Source organism: Ovis canadensis, chromosome 21 (genome assembly GCF_042477335.2).
Source record: "Ovis canadensis isolate MfBH-ARS-UI-01 breed Bighorn chromosome 21, ARS-UI_OviCan_v2, whole genome shotgun sequence".
Classification (NCBI taxonomy): domain Eukaryota; kingdom Metazoa; phylum Chordata; class Mammalia; order Artiodactyla; family Bovidae; genus Ovis; species Ovis canadensis.
In genome coordinates, this window is record NC_091265.1 from 28250507 (window position 1) to 28269850 (window position 19344).

A 19344-nucleotide genomic window follows, 5' to 3' on the forward strand; every position below is an offset into this window, starting at 1 on the left:
TCAATGATACTTCACAAATATCTCCTGCTCAAATAATTTCAGAAGACACTGAAATTCTACAAATCACCAGTTCATTTTTGGAAATTTTAGTAAGTCCTTGCTAATTCTCAGTACAATCAACAAAAAGAAATCTAAGCACAAACAAAATAAAAAATAGATAAACTGCATTTCATCAAAATGAAAAGCATGTGCACTGCAAAGGACATCACCAAGAAAAAAGACAACCCACGGAACAGGAGAAAATACCCGCAAATCACGTGTGTGACACGGGACTTAAATCTGGAAATTCTCTTCAGCTCAGTTCAGTGGCTCAGTCTTGTCCGACTCTTTGCGACCCCATAAATCGCAGCGCGCCAGGCCTCCCTGTCCATCACCATCTCTTGGAGTTCACTCAAACTCATGTCCATCGAGTCAGTGATACCATCAAGCCATCTCATCTCCCGTCGTCCCCTTTTCCTCCTGCCCCCAATCCCTCCCACCGTCAGAGTCTTTTCCAATGAGTCAACTCTTCACATGAGGTGGCCAAAGTACTGGAGTTTCAGCTTTAGCATCATTCCTTCCAATGAACACCCAGGACTGATCTACTTTAGAATGGACTGGTTGCATCTCCCTTGCAGTCCAAGGGACTCTCAAGAGTCTTCTCCAACACCACAGTTCAAAAGCATCAATTCATCGGTGCTCAGCTTTCTTCACAGTCCAACTCTCACATCCATACATGACCACTGGAAAAACCATAGCCTTGACTAGACGGACCTTTGTTGGCAAAGTAATGTCTCTGCTTTTCAATATGCTATATAGATTGGTCGTAACTTTCCTTCCAAGGAGTAAGCGTCTTTTAATTTCATGGCTGCAGTCAGCATCTGCAGTGATTTTGGAGCCCCAAAAAATAAAGTCTGACACTGTTTCCACTGTTTCCCCATCTATTTCCCGTGGAGTGATGGGACCAGATGCCATGATCTTAGTTTTCTGAATGCTGAGCTTTAAGCCAAATTCTTCACTCTCCTCTTTCACTTTCATCAAGAGGCTTTTTAGTTCCTCTTCACTTTCTGCCATAAGGGTGGTGTCATCTGCATATCTGAGGTTATTAATATTTCTCCTGGCAATCTTGATTCCAGCCTGTGCTTTCTTCCAGTCCAGCGTTTCTCATGATGTACTCTGCATAGAAGTTAAATAAGCAGGGTGACAATATACAGCCCTGACATACTCCTTTTCCTATTTGGAACCAGTCTGTTGTTCCATGTCCAGTTCTAACTGTTGCTTCCTGAACTGCATATAGGTTTCGCAGGAGGCAGATCAGGTGGTCTGGTATTCCCATCTCTTGAAGAATTTTCCACAGTTTATTGTGATCCACACAGTCAAAGGCTTTAGCATAGTCAATAAAGCAGAAATAGATGTTTTCTGGAACTCTCTTGCTTTTTCCATGATCCAGTGGATGTTGGCAATTTGATCTCTGGTTCCTCTGCCTTTTCTAAAACCAGCTTGAACATCAGGAAGTTCATGGTTCATGTATTGCTAAAGCCTGGCTTAGAGAATTTTGAGCATTACTTTACTAGCGTGTGAGATGAGTGCAACTGCGCAGTAGTTTGAGCATTCTTTGGCATTGCCTTTCTTTGGGATTGGAATGAAAACTGACCTTTTCCAGTTTTGTGGCCACTGCTGAGTTTTCCGAATTTGCTGGCATATTGAGTGCAGCACTTTCTCAGCATCATCTTTCAGGATTTGAAACAGCTCCACTGGAATTCCATCACCTCTACTAGTTTTGTTCATAGTGATGCTTTCTAAGGCCCACTTGACTTCACATTCCAGGATGTCTGGCTCTAGGTTAGTGATCACATCATTACTCTAATCAACTATTAATATAATCAATTAGACAAACAACAAGGACTGGTAAGATGTGGAGAAACTAGAACCCTCACATATGGTTGGTGGGAATGTAAAATGGTGTGGCCACTTCGGAAAACATTTTGAAATTCTTCAAAATGCCAGACATACTTTTAGCAGCTGATGCAGCAATTCCAACTCCTAGGTGTATCCAAGGAAATGAAAATACACGTCCACACAAAAACATGTATATGAATGTTCACAGCAGGATTATTCTTAATAACCAAAATATGGAAACAACTCAAATGACCAACAACTGATAAATGGATATATAAAGTGTATTTAGCAGTAAAAAATAAATAAATAAATGTGAAGTAATGATCCATGTTACAAAGTACACGAAGCTTGAAAACGTGCTAAGTGACAGAAAAGTCACTAGTCAGAAAAGACCCCAGATGGTATCATCCCACTCATATGAAATGCCCAGAACAGACAAACCTACACAGACAGAGAGTAGGTTTGCAGATGCCTAATTTGAGGGCTGGTCGGGGAGTAAAGAAAAGAAGGTAGGGGTAATGGGTGTCAGGTTTCTCTTGGGGGTGATGGAAATACTACAAATTTTATTGTAATAATGGCTGCACAAATCTGAATACACTAAAATCTTAATTGTACACTTAAATAGGTAGATTAAATGGTATGTGAATTACATCTCAATAAAGCTATTTAAAATAAAGCTGTCAGGAAACTCTGAAGAGATCATTGACTCTGAGCCTTGCTGTGAGGTGATCAGGTGGGCTGCTTGTTGGGAGTCCCTGGCATCAGCATCTTCATGCTGCATTCACCAGGAAAGAGGTTTCTACCATCCCCTGGAGAATGAGTTTCTATCTAACAGTGTTCTGGGAGTTCTTTAAAAGAAATTTCTTTTATTTAGACATGAATTAGAAACTTTTCTCAGAGAATACAGGTTTGGTACAACTAGCTCTTCCTGTCAGAATAACTGAAAATACTTCCCAGAGATCAGGAAGAAAGGAACTGGGCTTCCCTGGTGGCTCAGTGGTGAAGAAGCAGCCTATCAATGCAGGAGACACAGGTTCAATCCCTGGTCCAGGAGGACCCACATGTTGAGGGACAACTAAGCCCATGCAGCACAACTAGTGAGCCTGGGCTCTAGAGCCTGGGAGCCACAGTTACTGAACCCAGTGCTGCTACTACTGAAGCCCAAACCCTCTAGAGCCTGGGCTCCACAAGAGAAGCCACCACAATGAGAAGCCCCTGCACTGCAACTAGAGAAAAGCCCAAACAGCAACAAAGACTCGGCACAGCCAAATGAACGAATAAATCATTATAAAAAAAAAAAAAGAGGAAGGGACCTGACATTTACTAAGCTTCTACCATGAGCTAGGCACATCCCATTCGTTAGTGCACTCTGTGACGGTGACGTTATGTTAATATTCTTATTTTCACAGATAAGGAAACCAAGGTTCAGAGTAACACAGCTAGAAAGAGGTGAAGCCCTGATGTCTGAATCCACGCCCAAGCACTGCTCACTTTACTACACCTGCCTCTGCTTTGGTTAGCCTCCACTCAAACAGATCTTTCTTATCTTTCTCCTCATTATGAAAGAGTGCCATTGAAACAGTTCTTCTCATCCACTCATATGAGCCATGGTTCTCTGACAGACACCATGAGAAGTGAAATTAGGGTTATGTGGCATGAAAATATCACTTTCCTCATGGAGGGACTGAGATCACGTTCAACAACCCCTAGTACAAAAATCTGTACTACTTCTCCCCAAAATACCAAAGTATTTTACTTTGTAGATGGTAATTGTCTTTAGAATAATTTCACAAATTTGTGGTAAAAACTGGCTACAGTATTTTTTTGTAAAGGGAAAATCATGAAAGAGTTGGCACACTTACCTCTGGCATCTGTTCTATCCGACTCACTGAGACCTAAATCATCTTTGGCATCAGTGCTTCCCTCAACACCGTGTCTTATAAAAAACCTAATATCATTTTCATTAATTTCATTCTCATCATCTATATCATATTTCTGTAGTCCTTCTAATAGCTTTACTGCTGCTAAATGGGCAAACCTGTAGAAAAGAATTAGTGATTAACAGGATCCATTATCTTTTCCAAATTTAAATCAGTTTGTACTTAATTTAAGGAATTACACTCTACATCATCTCACCAGCTCAACCCACCACTAAAGAAGCAAAATTATATCTGAAGGTCAGTGACAATGTGACACATATCCAGCTATGCAGGAAACTCAAATGGTTAGTGGAAACAAAGGACAAGCAGTCATATTAAAGGCTGATTCCACATTTGGGGGAGAGGCCAATTTATATGGCATGTGGAATCTTAGTTCCCCAACCAGGGATTGAACCCAGGCCCTCAGGAGTGAGAGTGCAGAGTCCTAACTACTGGGCTGGCTAGAGAATTCCCAGATTCCGTAATTTTTAGCGGCAAAAATCCAACTGAAAGAGGTGATCTACTATCAAAAGAACATTTGGTGTGGGCCCAGACAGAGCTGCCCAACTGAGCAGAAAGCCCAGAACCACCTTACTTGATCTACCTGTGTTCACTACCTTTTCCTGATGGCCTAATTTAGACTGTAGAATTAGTTCTGGTTCCAGTTTTAGGGAAAACTACAGCTCTAGCCCCCTTAATCTTCATCCTTCCTCAACCCTCAAACACTCAGCATGGCTTTGAAATTTAATGGAAAAATAATGACTTTTCTGTCCACATTTCCTATTTTCTTTGATCTTCTCTACACCTCTATGAAGCTAGTAATATACTCTTGGTTTTCAAGTTGTTGCTGTGACTGTATGTAATCTGCATATTTTTTCCCAAGGTTTTGCTAATTAAAATGTTTAATTGCTTTCTCTTAGGAGATGAAGAATTACTCACTAAACACAAAAACCTAAAATCCCTATTTTTTTCCCCACACACATAACCACATGCACACATATATCCTCACCTTTCACCAGGTATTGCAAATCATTAATGATACAGTAATAAACACCGGAAGTTATAAGGTTACAAAAATTCATTATATCTATTATTAGACTGTAACTTAACAGCTAGCACTTACTGAGTACTTGCTTTACAACACATTCAAGGGTACTTCTATAACACCACACTCACACTTAGCATTTTAGTAGATGAATGACAAAAAAATGTGGGCCAGACATTACAATCACTCGTGAAACTGATATAGACAGATCCGTGGATAAAATATAGGGTACAGAAATAAGCCCATGTATACATGGACACCTAACTTGGACAAAGACACAAAGGCAATTCAGGAGAAAAGACAGCTTTTTCAACAAATGGTGCTAGAACAAATAGATACCCATATGTAAAAAAAAAAAAAAAATAGAACTTAGATGCATACCTCATACCATATACAAAAATTAACTCAACATGGATCACAGACATCAGTGTAAAACCTAAAACTGCACAATGTCTAAAAGAAAACAAAAGAAATTTCTGTGACTTGGTGTTAAATCAAAGATTTCTTAGATATGATACCAAAAGTGTAACCCAAAAAAGAGCAAATTGATTAAAAAAAAATTTTTTTTATTCTTGGGACTTCCCTGGTGGTGAGTGGCTAAGACTCCACACTCCCAGTGCAGGGGCCCAGGTTCCATCCCTGGTCAGAGAACTAGATCCCACATGTTGCAACCAAGAGTCCACATGCCATAACTAAAGATTCTGCATGCCTGCAACTAAAAGATCCCATATGCTGCAACTATTTTTTTAAAGAATCCTACAAGCTACAACAAAGGCTGAAGATCCTACAAGCCACAACTAAGACCCAGCACAGTCAAATAAATTAATAAATATTTTTAAATTATTCTTGTTCTTCATTATTAAGAGGATGATAAAAAAAAACACAACTGAGAGAAAAATCTTCACAAAACAAAAATCTGAGAAAGAATTAGTATCCAGAATATAGAAAGAGCTCTTAAAACTCAACAATAAAAAAAAACACTACCCAAGTTTTAATACTGGACAAAAGATCTGAATAGTAACTTTGCCAAAGGAAAACAAACAAATGTCAGATATGAATATGAAAAGATGCATCAAATCATTTTTCATTAGGAAAAAACAAAAGCCACAATAAGATAGTAGTACACACCTACTGTAATTATAAAAATCAAAACATCTAGAAATATTAAATGCTGGCAAGACAAGGGGTAACAGAAACTCTCATCCATTGCTTGTGAAATGCAAATTGGTGTGGTCACTTTGGAAGGCACTGTGACAGTTCCTTAAAAAGATAAACACTCCCTTAGCATCTGATTTCCCTGGTGGCTCAGACAGTAAAGCATCTTGCTGACAACGCGGGAGACCTGGGTTCGATCCCTGAGTCGGGAAGATACTCTGGAGAAGGCAACGGCAACCCACTCCAGTACTCTTGCCTGGAAAATCCCATGGACGGAGGAGCCTGGTAGGCTACAGTCCATGGAGCTGCAAAGAGTCAGACATGACTGAGCGACTTCACTTTCACTTTAGCATCTGACTCAGCAGTCCTACTCCTAAGTATTATCCAAGTGAACTGAATACTTGCGTTCACACAAAAAATCTGTATGTAAATATATATAGCAGCTGTATTCATTATCACAAAAAGTAGATACAAATAAGACGTCCTTCAACAGGTTAGGGGATAATCAAACTCTGGAATACTATGGAATTCCACAGCCAATGGAATACTACACTGCAACAAGAAAGAGATGAACCACTACACATGAATGAACTTCAAAATAATTATGCTCAGTGAAAAAAGCCACCCACATAAGAGTATGAGTATATATACTGTACGTTTCCATTTATATAAAATTCTAGCAAATGCAAACTAATCACTAGTGAAAGAAAGCAAATTCATGTTTGCTTGGGGAAGCAGCAGTGGAAAGCAGTGGAAAAGAGACAGATTACAAAGGTGTACAAGATTTTGTGGGGGGTGAAGGATAAGTTCACTATCTTGGTTGTGATTATGACTTCACAGGTATATACATGTATCAGAATTCATCAGTTTGTGCTGTACAAATATGTGTGCTTTACTGATAAACATATTTTTAAAAATAAAGACAAAAGTTAGCCTGAGTTGATAATGATGCTGCTGCTGCTGCTGCTCAGTTGCTTTAGTCATGTCCGATCCTATGCGACCCCATAGACGGCAGCCCACCAGGCTCCCCCATCCCTGGGATTCTCTAGGCAAGAACACTGGAGTGGGTTGCCATTTCCTTCTCCAATGCATGAAAGTGAAAAGTCAAAGTGAAGTTGCTCAGTCGTGTCTGACTCTTAGCGACCCCATGAACTACAGCCTACCAGACTCCTCCGTCCATGGGATTTTGCAGGCAAGAGTACTGGAGTGGGGTGCCATTGCCTTCTCTAGATAATGATGCTAGTATGCAGTAAAACAAAACCACATTCCAAGGCTTCAAAAAGATCCTACAGTGACAAAAATTTTATGGAACATGGCCTCACTAACAAAAACTGCATGGCAACTTAATGAATAATTAGGCCCTTGCAAACTGTCAAGCCTCATGTGCAGCTTTAGCCCACACTCCTGTTTTAGACTCAAGTTGTTCCAAGCCACATACATTCCTCAAAGACACAAGGCGTTATCTTTCAACTCCTTCTCCTTCAAGTGTCAGCATAAATATTGCTTTCACTAAGAAAAAAATTTTCCCAGACTTCTATATAAATTCTGACACCCTGCAGTTTCCTTCGTAACTCTTACCACCATCTGTATTTACATTTTCCCCCCACAACTTTCAAACAGAAATACTCAGGCACTCTTTCTTCTATGTCTTTCACTGCACTTTATATAGGACTCCTCTGGTGGCTCAGACGGTGAAGAATTTGCCCACAATGCAGGAGACCCCGGTTCGATCCCTGGAAGATCCTGTATATAACATGTACTGATAATGTAACTATAATCAATAAAAGTCACATTTGCACATTTATCTCTCCACAAGTCCATAAGGTTGTTGAGAGCAAGGACTAAGTTTTTTCATCTTAGTAATTCTAATGCTAACTACAGCACTTGGAACACGGTTAAGCGGAATGAAAAACAATCAAATGAACAAACGAATGAACTAAGTATCCTTGAGGACCTCTGAAATGAGCTCAAAGTGAGCAATAATGGGTGTTACGTTTAATTCAAATACAAATATTAAACTGTTTCAAAATCCATGCACCTCCTTTTGATTATTCCTTTCCATTACACAGCATTTCTCAACAGGTACCAGCATTTGAGTGGGACAATTCTTCATTGTATACCACTGTTCTGAGCACTGTAGAATATCTGGCATTCTTGGACTGACCTCATGAAACATCAGTGATGGTCTCCATCACTGTGACAACACCCCTCCACACACATTTCCAAATTCACCACCCCACAAAGAAAGGGGACGATACTATCTCCCAACTGAAAATTACTGCTTTAGAGAGAAGAGCTGATACATTGTCAAACATCGATTTAGTGCGAAAATTATCATGCCATCAGCATTTGACTGAGTCCTATAATTTCAGAAATCTTCAGAGATAGAATTCTGAGTATAGCAGAATAAATGCACAATTTTAAAAACAAAGACAAGCGAAATAGATAGAGATACCTCTTAGCCACATCACTGGGTTTCTCCCTCGCTTTGTTGGTAATGTTATTGTCTGCTCCCATTTTAATCAGCCATTGCAAACACTCTATATGGCCTTGCCCAGCAGCTGTAAAAAAACAAACAAAACAAAATGCACACACACACAGAAAAGTTATTGTTATCAGTGAACAATTTCCTAAAATTTTGGACAGTACCACTACAGAATACTTTTATAAATACTAATCCCTACAATATCAACAAAAGTAGGTAGGCCAGATGTTATCGTCTCTATTTCACTTATTCATTCATTAGACACATATTTAATCAAATGTTTGCTCTGCTCAGCCCTTATATAGGAACTTTACATACAGATACAAAAAAGCTGACGCTCACAGAGGATATTTATTTAACATCACACAGCCAGTAAGTAATGGATTTGAAACTATAATCTGTGCTTTGTGCTAACCCTTATCCAGTGCTCATCGACTGTACTCACAGCTCCTGACCAATCCTGTATCAGGCCAAATGTGAGTATAATCTGTGTGAATGTGAAAGACTGAAAAATCTTTCGTCATCTTGTATAGACAGTTTATGCCTCTCACATTCACAACTCAGAACTTACAGGCTCCTCGATGATTACCTAAACTGTTCGTTAGCTTTCCTTAAAAACACATGCACTCAAAATTAATTTTCACCTCCACAACTCAGCTTATATGTTTTCACACCTGGTGCCCATCACCCAATTATATGCTCATCTAACTTCTCCCCTCCTCCCCAGTCCATCTCAAGAGTCAGGGAAACTGTGGGGCGGTGGGGGGCGGCGAGTTCAATAATCTAAAAAGATTTGAGTTTAGATTCACTAAACAACAGACTGGAGGACAGGACAGAACTTAGAAAGTGGCTGGCATACAGAACTAATAAACGTCTACAGAGTTGATGAATAAATGATGAAGAAAATGAATGAAATCTCAGCTCTGCTCTTACTAGTTGTGCAACCTCAGTCAAGAAACCTGATGGCAGTGGTATAAACTGGAAATGTGGAATTAACAGATAGATTTATACTATATAAAACAAATAAATAACAAGGACCTACTGTATGGCATATCTTGTAATAATCTACAAAGGAAAAAAACCTGAAAAATATATACATATATGTAAATAGAACTTACTTTGTTATATATCTGAAACATTGTAAATCAACTAAACTTCAATTTTTTTAATGAACATTAAAGAAAAATCTGATCCCTCTGGACCTCAATTTCCTTGCTGTCATATTTATAAGAATAATACACTACTACTTCATAAAACTACAATAAGGATTAAATATGATGACAGTTTTACACCTCGTTTAGTGTTTACTAACATATTACATCTATATTCCCATGACGCTTCTTCTGTAATTTAACCAGAAGAAACTTCTGTTCCTTAACATCTACTCCTGAATTCCTATTGCATGTATTTTGACAGCCAAATACTTTTTGCCACTGATTACATCCTGACTTATACAAATCTCTAGGTGTTCACTGTATCAGCAGGTAGCTCCTTAGCAATACAGTCTAAATCTCATACTATCTTCAAGGTGCAGGCATGTGGTTGGTGCTGAATACATACGTGTGTGCTCAGTTGCTCAGCTGTGTCTGACTCTTTGTGACCCTATATGGGACTCCATAAATGTTTATCTTTTATGTGAATGAATGGATGAAGATGACCACTTTGGAGAACTCTTCCTTGTTGTCTTAACTTTCCAACTGTTTTAACCCTTTAGGTCAATGATGTGTAATTCTGCATATATATTTGAATAATGTGCTGTGTGTTCATTCACTTAGTCATGTCTGACTCTTTGTGATCCCATAGACTATAGCCCACCAGGCTCCTCTGTCCATGAGATTCTCCAGGCAAGAATACTAGAGTGGGTTGCCATTTCCTTCTGCAGGGGATCTTCCCGACCCAGGGATCGAACTAGCGTCTCCAGCATCTCCTGCACTGGCAGGTGGATTCTTTTACTACTGAGGCACCTGGGAAGCCCTGCTGAATATATACATGCCTCTGTAAAATGAGTCAAAGAAGAGGAACTTTTGGTATGACTCTGATGCTTTAAAAGTCAGTCTACCTCCAATACTGGCAACGGTGAGGAAAGGACACAAAGCCAGACCCAGTGACATGGCAATGCCCCCACTACAGCACTGCAGCCAGCTTACAGAGGCCTGCAAGGCTCTCGTCCTCCCCGTCTCCGCTTGACTCATCACCAAAACTCAGTGCCGGCTCTTCAAGAGACTGGGATTTCTCTTAGCAAATCTAAAACCAGCTAACACAGAATACTGCAGGGGACTTCCCTGATGGTCCAGTGGCTAAGGCTCCACACACCCAACGCAGAGGGCCTAGGGTTCAATCCCTGATGAGAGAACCAGGTCCCACATGCTGCAACCAAGGATTTCTCATGCTATAACTAAAGATCCCACGCGTGGCAACTAAGACCTGGCACAGCCAAGAAAATAAATAAATATATATTAAAAAAAGAGAACACTATGGGATTTCCCAGACCTCAAGATGCCAATCTTTGCTACAATGCTACGGCAATGACACCCCACATAAACATTAGCAATAGAAACCGGTTTTATATATATAGGATATGATATGGAACTTTGCTCCAGGGTACCACATTTTAAAAAATACTCTATGAACATTTTGAATCTCCTCCCCATTCACAAAAGTCATGGTAAAGTGTTTTACACCTAAACATTCAGCAGAGATAGGTGGAATGAAATTCTCCAAGTCTAGGGTAGAACCTTTACTGAAGTGAGGACCTTTCTATGTGAGGAGAAACCCCTTTTCACGTTCCTCTTCCTCCTGCTCCACTGACCCTCTCTCTCTGATAAAACATGGTGCTTAAATTCTATACTTGAGACACAATATGACTTACATGAACTTTAGTGATTAAGCTAACAACAGAGCCAAGAGAAACACAATCTGCAACTGGGACTCCCAGAAGTAATGTACGAAATAAAGTCCAATTTAAACACAAGACTATATTAATAAGCCTACTTTTTACACTAAGATTTTTAAAAGAATTATATGCCATTGATTATGAAGAAACTTATGACATATCACAAATGAAACAGAATGGAAATTCACATGCAGTAGGTTAAAGATTTGGTTTTTTATCGTATAAATAAGATTGTTAAGAATAAATCCTACAGTATATATTCCCACCACTGAGCTGACAATTCTGGCAAGAATACATAGAAGAACTGTACAAAAACGATCTTCACCACTCAGATAATCACGATGGTGTGATCACTCACCTAGAGCCAGACATCCTGGAATGTGAAGTCAAGTGGGCCTTAGAAAGCATCACTACGAACAAAGCTAGTGGAGGTGATGACATCCAGTGGAGCTGTTTCAAATCCTGAAAGATGATGCTGTGAAAGTGCTGCACTCAATATGCCAGCAAATTTGGAAAACTCAGCAGTGGCCACAGGACTGGAAAAGGTCAGTTTTCATTCCAATCCCAAAGAAAGGCAATGCCAAAGAATGCTCAAACTACCGCATAATTGCACTCATCTCACATGCTAGTAAAGTAATGCTCAAAATTCTCCAAGCCAGGCTTCAGCAATACGTGAACCATGAACTTCCTGATGTTCAAGCTGGTTTTAGAAAAGGAACCAGAGATCGAATTGCCAACATCCGCTGGATCATCAAAAAAGCAAGAGAGTTCCAGAAAACATCTATTTCTGCTTTATTGACTATGCTAAAGCCTTTGACTGTGTGGATCACAATAAACTGTGGAAAATTCTGAAAGAGATGGGAATACCAGATCACCTGACCTGCCTCTTGAGAAAGCTATATGCAGTTCAGGAAGCAACAGTTAGAACTGGACATGGAACAACAGACTGGTTCCAAATAGGAAAAGGAGTACATCAACGCTGTATATTGTCACCCTGCTTATTTAACTTCTATGCAGAGTACATCATGAGAAACGGTGGACTGGAAGAAACACAAGCTGGAATCAAGATTGCCGGGAGAAATATCAATAACCTCAGATATGCAGATGACACCACCCTTATGGCAGAAAGTGAAGAGGAACTAAAAAGCCTCTTGATGAAAGTGAAAGAGGAGAGTGAAAAAGTTGGCTTAAAGCTCAGCATTCAGAAAACGAAGATCATGGCATCTGGTCCCATCACTTCATGGGAAAATAGATGGGGAAACAGTGGAAACAGTGTCAGACTTTATTTTTGGGGGCTCCAAAATCACTGCAGATGGCAACTGCAGCCATGAAATTAAAAGACGCTTACTCCTTGGAAGAAAAGTTATAACCAATCTAGATAGAATATTGAAAAGCAGAGACATTAGTTTGCCAACAAAGGTCCATCTAGTCAAGGCTATGGTTTTTCCAGTGTCATGTATGGGTGCAAGAGTTGAACTGTGAAGAAAGCTGAGTGCCAAAGAATTGATGCTTCTGAACTATAGTGTTGGAGAAGACTCTTGAGAGTCCCTTGGACTTCAAGGAGATCCAACCAGTCCATTCTGAAGGAGATCAGACCTGGGCGTTCTTTGGAAGGAATGATGCTGAAGCTGAAACTCCAGTACTTCGGCCACCTCATGTGAAGAGTTGACTCACTGGAAAAGACTCTGACGCTGGGAGGGATTGGGGGCAGGAGGAAAAGGGGACGACAGAGGATGAGATGGCAGGATGGCATCACCGACTCGATGGACATGAGTTTGAGTGAACTCCAAGAGATGGTGATGGACAGGGAGGCCTGGCGTGCTGCGATTCACGGGCTCACATAGAGTTGGACACAACTGAGTGACTGAACTGAACTGAGCTGACAATTTAACAGTCTGATTAAAAAACAAACACAAAAAGATTAAGATTCTAGAATTTCACATAGAGTGAAGGAGAACACAAAGAATGTGGCAGATATTTTGAAAATGTGTTCAAATTTAATGTTCATTCATATTTCTATGGCAGTAAAAACATTTTTGCAGGGTACAAGAAAGAAGAAAATTCTACTCAACCTTTTTAAAAATATATTTGTTTATTTATTTATTTGACTGCCATTAAGTCTTAGTTGCCACATATGGGATCTTAAATTGTGTCATGTAGGATCCTTTGTCATGGGGCGTGGGCTCAGTGCACTGAGGCATGTGGGATCTTAGTTCCCTAAACAGAGAGTGAGCCCACATCCCCTGAACTGCAAAGGTGGATTTTTAAACAAATGGACCACCAGAGAAGTCCCCTGCTCAATCTTTTTATCTAGAGAGATGGTTTCTGTTTCAATAAATTAATCAGTCATTTTTAGTCCAAAGAAAATGATAGTCCTCAGAAACTTCTCTGGTAGTGAAATTCACTTAACTAACATGACAGTGTCACAGAGAATTTCTTGTGAATTACCCTCAAATGTAATAGTGTGTAAACGTCTGACATAAAAGGAATTATCACACTTGAGTTGAAAATTAAGCACCCAGACTCTTGAGAGTCCCTTGGACTGAAAGGAGATCCAACCAGTCCATTCTGAAGGAGATCAGACCTGGGTGTTCTTTGGAAGGAATGATGCTGAAGCTGAAACTCCAGTACTTTGGCTACGTCATGTGAAGAGTTGACTCACTGGAAAAGACTCTGACACTGGGAGGGATTGGGGGCCGGAGGAGAAGGGGACGACAGAGGATGAGATGGCTGGATGGCATCACAGACTCAATGGATGTGAGTTTGAGTGAACTCCGGGAGTTGGTGATGGACAGGGAGGCCTGGCGTGCTGCGATTTATGGGGTCACAAAGAGTCGGACACGACTGAGCAACTGAACTGAACTGAACTGATACCATATAAGGTAGACTGATACCTCTCAGCATATCAGGAAAAATTTTACATTTTCATGTGCTTCTAATGAATAATTATTGTAACAGGTAAGTAACTCAACAGAAATTGTGTCAAAACTGAAGCAGCAATCATAACTTACCTTTATGCATAAGAGTTGATCCATTATTATCACGTTCATTAATATTAATTACTCCATCTTCTATTAATTTCTTAAGCATTTCCAAATCACCCTTAAAGGCAGCCATATGACCTGGAAATGCTAAAGCTATAAGTAAAAAAATTTAGTATTTCAGTAAACATAGGAATTCATTCTTTTTCCCTGCCTTAATCAGTCACACATTTCAGGTTTCAATATTATGAGAATGTTATATTAGAATTAGTTCAGTTGATATAATGAAAAGTAATAAGATTATTATTAATTATGTGCCTTTCCATGCCTTGGGATATCAAAAGGACTATACTGTACCAGAACTATTCCTGTCATCTTCCCTGTTTCTCTCAGGCCACCACAAAATACAAGGAGATGGTCATTTTCAACCCTTTGCATAAAGATATACTTGGTCTTAAGTTCTACATTTGCACAGACCACTCCCTTTGGTTACAAGGAAGTGATGAAAACAAAAGAAACTGGAAGCAGATAGAGTATCTATGTGTGTGCATACATCTACAGGTGTGAATGCACCTGCCCTGGTGCCTAGCACATAGCAAGTACTTAATAAAATGGTTTAAATGATAACCATTACACACACTGGACCCTTACTGAATGTCAAGCTTGGTAGTAAGCACTTATAAGGACTGCCTCATTTTGCCCTCTTAACAACCCTGCAATAGCTATTCTCAATTTTATATATGGAAAAAAAAACAACTTAGAATAGTCAAAGAGTATTTTTAAAAGCACAAAGTTGAAAATATAGTAGCTGATTACCAGTCTTACTATAAAGCTATAGTAATCAAAACTTTGTACTATTGGCAAATAAACAGAATATCAATAAGACAGAATGCACAAACAAAATATGGGTCATCCATACAATGGAATACTACTAAACAATAAAAAGTAATGAACTACTGAAATACATAATACAAATGAATCTCCAAAGAGTTCCATTAGAAAACCCAAACTAAATTTAAAAAAAATAAATAAATAAATAGAAAACCCAAACTAATCTACAGTGACAGAAAACAAATCAGTGGTTATGTAGGCCAGGGTGAAAGAAGGGATGAGAGGGTATGAAAAAATATTTGAGGTAATGAAAGTGCTTTGCCTCTTGATTGTGATGGTGGTTTCATGATATATAGTAAAACTCAAACTGCATACTTTAAATACAGTTTATTATATATAAATCATATTTTAATAAAGTTACTTTTAAAAAAAAGGACATCATTTGTGAAAAAATAAGTCACACTGTGAAAGAAAATATATCAGATAAAATTAATAAAAGATAGGTATCAGAACTATATAAAAGAACTCAAGTAATTTAGAAAAGGACAAATAACAATTCTACAGGCAATTCATAGAAAAATAAACTAGAACAGCCAGTAACTTTATGAAACAATGTTCAAGCTTATTAGTAATCAAAAAAATGCAAATTAAAACACAAGTTAAACCTCTTCATACCCAACTAAGTGGCAAAAATTTTTAAGTCTGACAATACTGAATATTGTTTGCCTAAATTCTCACCAAACATTGCTGATCAGAGTGTAAATTACTACAACCACTTTGATGAAGAATGCAGCATTTATACCTATTTATACTGAAGATGGGCATATTCCACCAAACAAAACCTAAAGTAGAATTTCCCAAGTGTTTACCAAGGCAGAGTCCTCAACTCTCAGTCTTCAGAGTAGACAGGCACTACACCTCAAGAAGTTTCATCCACTGGTACCAGTGTGCCACACAAGTATCATTTTCAGTATAGGCTATGTGTGAAAAAGCTAGTGAGGCACTTCTCTAAAGAATATCTTGTACATGTACACAAGAACACTTTTAAGAATATTTATCACCACATGGATTGTAACACTGAAAACTGTAAACAGTCTAAATATCAAACTGGAGAATGGAATAATAATGTTTTTATTAAATGCCATACTATACAAAAGCTTAAAAGAATAAACTAGAATACATCTATCTGTCTAATAAGCCTCAAAAAATCATAACATTTGGCAAAAAAGTCAGAGAATACATACTGTTTTATGCCATTTTTATAAAGTTTTAAAAGAAGTTTCAGGGACTTCCCTGGTGGTGAAGAATCCACCTGCCAATTCCGGGGACACGGGTTCATCCCTGGTCCAGGAAGATCTCACATGCTGTGGAGCAAGCCCGTGCATCACAAGTACTGAGGCTGTGCTCTAGAGCCTCTGAACCACAACTACCGCAGCATGAGCCTGCATGCTGCAACTACCCAAGCCCGTGCACCTAGAGCCCAGTGCCCTGCAACAAAAGAAGCCCTTGCACTGCGGTGAAGCGTGGCCCCAGCTCGTCACAATTAGAAACAGCCTGCACATAGCAACAAAGATCCAGAACAGCCAAAAATAAATCAATCCTAAAAAAAAAGTTTCAAAGACTACAATTTGCCCACTAAAACCTCCTTCCTTTCATAGCAACAAGAGTTGTAGCAGAGCTGAGGGTTCTCAGCTGGTTACTGAATTCTCCAGGCTTCCCCCACAGCTGAGTGTGGCCATGTGACTGACTAACCTCTGGCCAACAGGATGTTAAAAAAAGTGATGACTGCAAATCAGACTTTGAAAATCCTAGCTTATACTTTGTTCTCTCCCCACCTCCTGCTGGATTAGCAACACCTAGAGAGAGAGCTGGTTAGGATGACAACCGGTCTCTGATTGACTACACAGAACAAGATTCACTCTCCAACTGAAGCTATCCCATAAAAGAAATAAACTTCTATATCATCTAAGCTGTTGAATTTTAGGGTTTCTCATTAGTTACAAGAGTTTAGTTCCCTACTCTAAAAATTCACAAAATGATACTGCATATGTTTGTGAGTACATATATACTAAATATAAAACCACAGAATGGAATTATAAATCTAAAATAATGGTTGCCTCTGAGGATGGAGAAAAGGGAATGAATGGTATTGAGAAAAACAGGAAACTTCAAATATATCTAACCTAATATATTATTCTTAAATCTAGTGGTACAAAGGATGTTCATTATGTTACATTAATCTCTATATATATCTGCTTAAAATATTTCATACAAAAAAGAGAATCTGGATGAACTGTGTGAACAATGATATGCAACATATTTTAATATAACATTTGCCTTATAACTCCTTTCCTTTTCTCCTCTATTCTGCTTTTTAAATGCTAAAACACTTCAGATTTATCACTTACTTTCTTGATCTGTTGGATCATTTCCTTCATACTCAGCCCCCCGGATAAACTGTAAAATGTTCTGCTTGAAGAACCTCTGGGCCAGGTCCATTACATTTTCTCCATTATCATTGAAGGCTTTCAGACCTTGGGAGGCACTGCTCATTCTACTGAGTAGAAATTTAAAACAGTGAAGGTGGCCTTCCATGGCTGCTAAGTGAACTAGAGGTGAGAGGAAAAATAACAATTTTAGATTGACAATAAAATAACTTGAAAAAAGAAATAACACATTAATTCTAGTTCTCCTAGGGAAATGACTATCTTCACTCTAAATAACGGGGCTTTCCAGGTGGCGGAGTGATAAAGAATCCACCTACCACCTTCCCTGGGTTGGGAAGATCCCCCAAAGAAGGGCATGGCAACCCACTCCAGTATTCTTGCCTCAAAAATTTCATAGACAGAGGAGCCTGGTGGGCTACATACAGTCCATGGGGTTGCAAAGAGTCAGACACCTGAGCATGCACACACACACACTCTTATATAACAGAGATGTACTCTGGATGCAAGGATAACAGACCGTTTTTTCAGCATACATATCCTTAGCTAGCCTCCAAGTCAGGCCACAGCAGTAGGCTAAACGGTTGAATAGTTACACGAGTTACACTAGAAAAGCTAAATGAGGGTCACCAAAGCGCAGATCTCAAAAAATTTTCATGGAAAGTGAAATCCAAATTGTGCAGCTTATATGAAAAAAAAACAAAAACACTCTGTATGTAATATCAGTCGTGTCTGACTCTGCGACCCCATGAACTGCAGCACACCAGGCCTCCCTGTCCATCACCAGCTCCCGTAGTTTACTCAAACTCATGTCCATTTGAGTCAGTGATGCCATCCAACCATCTCATCCTCTGTCATCCACTTCTCCCGCTACCAGGGAAGCCCTCTATGTAATATAGGTGATAGGTGAGTTATCTCAATATTTTAGGAAAAAGTCAAAGAAATAAACCAAAATAGTCATTATGCAAACAGGGGTGATGTTATTTTTATCACTATGCATTTTGTCACTTTTCTATAAACAATATTTTTATTATAAACAAGAAAACTGGATGAAAACTGCAGTCTATTCTCCCCCATTCCTTCTCTTAAATTCTTGAAAATAATAGGAAAGACATTTCTTAAAGCCATAATGACAAGAAAAACAGACAAGAATACCATGAACAGACAAGAAATGCTAAGGGGGCAGGGGGTGCTTCCCTGCTGGCCCAGTGGTTAAGAACCTGCCTTGCAATGCAGGGGACACCAGTTTTGATCCCTGGTCTAGAAAGATCCCACATGCCTCCAGGCAACTAAGCCCACTCACCCTACAGCCCCTGCTCTACAACAGTAAGAAGCCCACGCACTGCAATGAAGACTCAGCACCACGAAAATAAACTAAAACTAAATAAATTTTTTTAAATGTTTTTATGTTAGGGAATCCCTGAAAGAAAATATAATGAATTAGACTGGAGAGCCATACCCCCAAAATCTGCAAAAATTAGGAGTGGTTCTGGAGTACTACAAGCCTAGAGGCAATAATTACAAAGAACAGGAGAGGCTTTACACCTCTTGAGAAGTGACCATTGGGAAACAGTCCAATTCATGTATAAATCTTGGCTCTGGACAAATAGGGCAGTGCCCAAGTGACCAGCAAAACTCAGGAGAATCCATTAAGTAACAATATCCGAAAGACACTTTGCTGGTACGTGCCACTATACAATTTCTCAGCTGAAC

At 39.2% G+C, this 19344-nt stretch overlaps 1 protein-coding gene across 13 annotated transcripts in view; it reads right to left on the minus strand.

The window, feature by feature from the left end:
* Nucleotides 1–19344, minus strand: part of ANKRD42 (ankyrin repeat domain 42) — a 57939-nt gene that overhangs the window by 14405 nt on the left and 24190 nt on the right. For 8 of the 13 annotated variants that reach the window (XR_011251632.1, XR_011251631.1, XM_069564872.1 and 5 more), the window contains 4 exons: nucleotides 17596–17796; nucleotides 14387–14512; nucleotides 8453–8558; nucleotides 3741–3916 (listed from right to left, as the gene is read on the minus strand). Coding sequence is in view for 11 of the 13 variants with exons in the window: in XM_069564872.1 (XP_069420973.1) it covers nucleotides 3741–3916; nucleotides 8453–8558; nucleotides 14387–14512; nucleotides 17596–17796 (609 nt within the window). In the remaining 2 variants the exon portion in view is untranslated. The remainder of the gene's footprint in view (nucleotides 1–3740; nucleotides 3917–8452; nucleotides 8559–14386; nucleotides 14513–17595; nucleotides 17797–19344) is intronic. The other 5 variants (XM_069564881.1, XM_069564877.1, XM_069564880.1 and 2 more) reach the window with 1 other exon arrangement.